The sequence below is a fragment of the Loa loa genome (genome assembly GCF_000183805.2).
Source record: "Loa loa unplaced genomic scaffold supercont3.413, whole genome shotgun sequence".
Taxonomy (NCBI): domain Eukaryota; kingdom Metazoa; phylum Nematoda; class Chromadorea; order Rhabditida; family Onchocercidae; genus Loa; species Loa loa.
In genome coordinates, this window is record NW_018108593.1 from 1 (window position 1) to 3,930 (window position 3,930).

General features: G+C 34.5%; 1 protein-coding gene across 1 annotated transcript; it reads left to right on the plus strand.

Annotated features, from left to right (window-relative positions):
- Nucleotides 1–2,865: 2,865 nt before the first annotated feature.
- Nucleotides 2,866–3,716, plus strand: LOAG_18634 (hypothetical protein; the record flags this gene model as incomplete). The annotated part of the gene is made up of 3 exons (XM_020451297.1): nucleotides 2,866–2,965; nucleotides 3,376–3,456; nucleotides 3,616–3,716. 3 exons carry the CDS (start codon nucleotides 2,866–2,868, stop codon nucleotides 3,714–3,716), a joined length of 282 nt encoding a protein of 93 aa, XP_020304927.1.
- Nucleotides 3,717–3,930: the final 214 nt, after the last annotated feature.

The window sequence follows — 3,930 nt, forward strand, 5'->3', positions numbered from 1 at the left end:
CATAAAACGTTACAAGTACAAGGATCCTCCCAGTCGGAGAAGAGGAGGATCCTCAGCACTAATCCATTTTTTCAAATGTGTTTCATTGAGGTCGCTTGGATATAAGATACGAGCGTGATTTGTCTTTTTTTGTTCTTGTGTATTCGTTATTAATTTGTTGTATCAATGTCATATTTGCAAGTTCGTTGTTGTATTAATAAATTTATCGTAATAAAGTTTAATTACCCATGTTTGAGGTACTATCAACTAAAGAGGCAGAAAGAACCCTCAGTTTTTGTCACGATTGAAGAAAATCGGCGACACAAATTGGAAGGAATATATCAAATCGGATGGCCATGGTAAGAATCAAAGGATAAATGAAGATGTCTGTGTTTCGGCGCTTCATGGCATTAATCAAGAGACTTCAGAATAATGAAATATTGTTCAAACAGTATGGTGAAACTATTCAAGATCAACTTAAATCGGAAATTATGGAAGAAGATCCCGAAATGGATCAAGAAGTGTCATTCACTATTTGCTACATCACGGGGTTATAACCCCAGACAAGACGACGGGGCTGAGGATTATTCCTGATGCTTCGGCACAAATAAGTACGAAAACCTTAAACGTGGACTTGTAACGCTTCCTGATTTAGTCAGGATACTCCTCCGCTTTCGAATGATGAGAAGGCATTTTTACAACTAGAATTGCATCCGGTTAACAGGAACACTACACCAGATTTCTCTAGATAAAGGATATTGAAAAGTTAGCCAGTGAAAAAAAAAATGTATAGTGCTATTGCTTCAGAAGAGTCCCCTTTGGAGTAATCGCATCACTTTTCCTGCTTTCTACAACACTGAATCACCATTTAGAAACCAATACCAATAAAACTGAACTGGAGATCAGAAAAAATTTGTACGTGGACAACATTATATTGTCAGCTAAAGGAATGAGAGAAGTGTTCTAGAAATACTATGAAATGAAGAGTATTTGTAAAGGAGCAGCAATGAATATTAGGGAATTTTTCTCTAGCGAAGAAAACTTCAACAAAGAGATAGCCAAACAAGACCGAGTCATTGGAAACCCAACGTAAATTCTCGGCATCATTTGGATACATGACAGAGACATAATTAAGGTGACATTTAAACCGTAGAATGAGCAGAAGGTCACAAAATGAAGCATTATACGATTTATGCCATCTCAGTACGATCCTATAGGATTTTTAGTCCCCGCGATGATACTACCCAGATTACTTCTTCAAAATCTATGGAAAAGGGAAAGAACATGGGATGGAATTCTAAACCGACGAAGAAATGTGGAAGTCTCTCATCAAAAAGTGGCCAACAGAGTTATCGAAATACCGCGGGTGGCAATAAACTCTACGGAACGAATGTAAATTCATGTTTTTACGAACACTTCAAAGGTAGCATATGCAACAGCGATACATGTTCTAAGCAGCAGTGCTTTTCGCGAAACCTAGACTGATCCAATTAAAGGAATGAGCATATATTGATTGGAAATGCTTGCGATACCTATTGGAGTACAAGCAACAAAGCTCGTCATACAGCAATTAGAACTAAACGGGTGCGCAATAACCTTTGGTGCACAATAGTTGTTTGCAGCATTTAAACATTTCCAGCCTGTCACTAACACACATTAGCATAGGTTCGAAAGCAATAAACGCCCATCTGCGCATCAATAAACAACCGCAAATATACATGCATTGTCTTAAGGAAATATACATTCGCAAATTGTAACTTCTATTAAATTAACAAATGCACGTTTGCATACTATTAACTTGTGAAGACGGGCATTTGCGCTATCTAGAGATTCAACAAATACATTTATCAATATTATTATAGAAATTTTCATGATATTAAAATTTTGAAACACAAAAATTTCAGAGAAAAACAAAATTTGGTTTCGAACATTTAAAAATAACAGATGTAGTGACCACAGTTAAATTATACAAAAGATTGATATTACATTGTTGTCGATGCAAAGTAAAACTGGATACTCAAAACCCCTTATCACTTCCTGCTCCAGTCAGTTCTTCTTCCGTTGCATTCGAAAAATGTGGGAAATAGAGCACTGATCTACAAATATCGGGAAGGATTCCGCTGCGGAAGTATAAAAAGCACTGTTATTAAATCTCTGACCATCAGTGGATCCATCGTTTTTTTTTAGCATTTAAAAATTGCTCTTAGATATTGCGTCTATCAGTAAGGATTTCGAGCGCTAATGTCGGTCATTCTCGACATTGCTTCAGAACTTAGTCGCTTGGAACGATGCATTGTTCACGAATAAATTTACTGTATTACAATGAATTGTAAAAATAACATGCAGAGCACTTACCTGACGATGGTAACTTACCGAATGGCATTCATTTAATCATTATTATGTCCTGCGAAGTGAAAACTCGAATTCAATAATGAAAGCTGATTTAAATGTTAATTTTTCAAATTCGTTTGCGTTTGTTGTTTTTTTGAATGTCATGAAATGGGTTTGAGGTATTTTGCAAGCATCAATAAGTTCCAAAAAATATGTGTGCCATGTTTTGATTGAAACGATTTTTGAGAATATAAACCGATCAGATGGGAATGCATCTGTTCGGTTTTGATGCGGGTAAACTTAAAATTGTAAAAAGCGGGAACGTAATCGTTTCATACATAGTTCGAAAATCTATTGACCGTAAAAAGAAATAAAAATTTTGTTAAAGTGAGGAATTTTCTGAATTTCCACTACTTGTTAACTTCCCATTTTTAATGTTTTAGAATACGTCGCTAAGTGTTTAACTAAGATTCCTTTCAAAATGGCTGTTATTTTTCAATGAAGTAAAACGTGCCTTTAGAAATCATCGAAATTATTATACAAACGATCTTAAATATGGCAAAGTTAATAGTACATATTGCTTTTTTCATCTATTGCCAGGCTGCCGCCCCAGCCGCACGTAGAGGAGCAGGACCAGCACCGAATGAAGCATTAGGTATGCATTCCACATTCTGATTTACCCCCAAATAAAATACAAATCTGCTATGTATATATATGCATATGTATATATATGTATATGTACATGTATATGATGCATTCTGCATCATTCCAGCTATTTTATTTGGGATTCTCATAAAACAGCATTTGTGGCAGAAATAATTTTAGTGGTAACTGGATTAGTTCGAATACAACTGACTTTATTTTTGCAATACAGACAACGAGAGTTACTTTAATGCTTCAGTACCTTTGACAGAAAAAAATCTGAAAAAGTCGGAAATGCAATTTCGAAGTGTTATGGATTGGTAAGTTAGGACAATAGCAATAACCATCCCAAAACTCGAAGATTCCACTTTGTTCAACAACTTTTATCAGATTTATCAGATTAGTCGTGACATTCAATTTCAGCTGCAGAAATTACGGCAGATTATAAAGCTGGTAAGTTATGGAATGATGGTCGATTAATAACGACGACAAAAGTAGAAGAATGTACGTTCATTTTATACAGAATTGACTTATGAAAATTATTCAATAGTGAATGACTAATCATTTCAAGAATTTTCATTTTATAACTCTCTAAGTTTCATTTGCTGGATCCTTTCTGTTATGGAAGCAATTTGCATAATTATTTCTATACAATGATTGTAGCAATGCTGATGAATTGTGGCGCAGCGGAATATGGAAGATCGTTTATTTTTGAGGAGAAGCCGTTTCTGTTTATGGAAAACTCTCTTAATTTGATAAAGTGAAATCAGGAGAACTGTAAATGTGTTAGTGATAAGGATTGATGTGCAAATGATAAAATAAAGAATTATTTCTTCTCATCTATCACACCAAACTTTTGGAAGAAATCCAATGCGTCATCATTCTGTAAAATTAAAAACTTTGATTTAACATTGGTATTTGAAAATTTTATAAATAAAAGATGATAAGATTTTATAGAAATATCGAAATTAAGAAAAG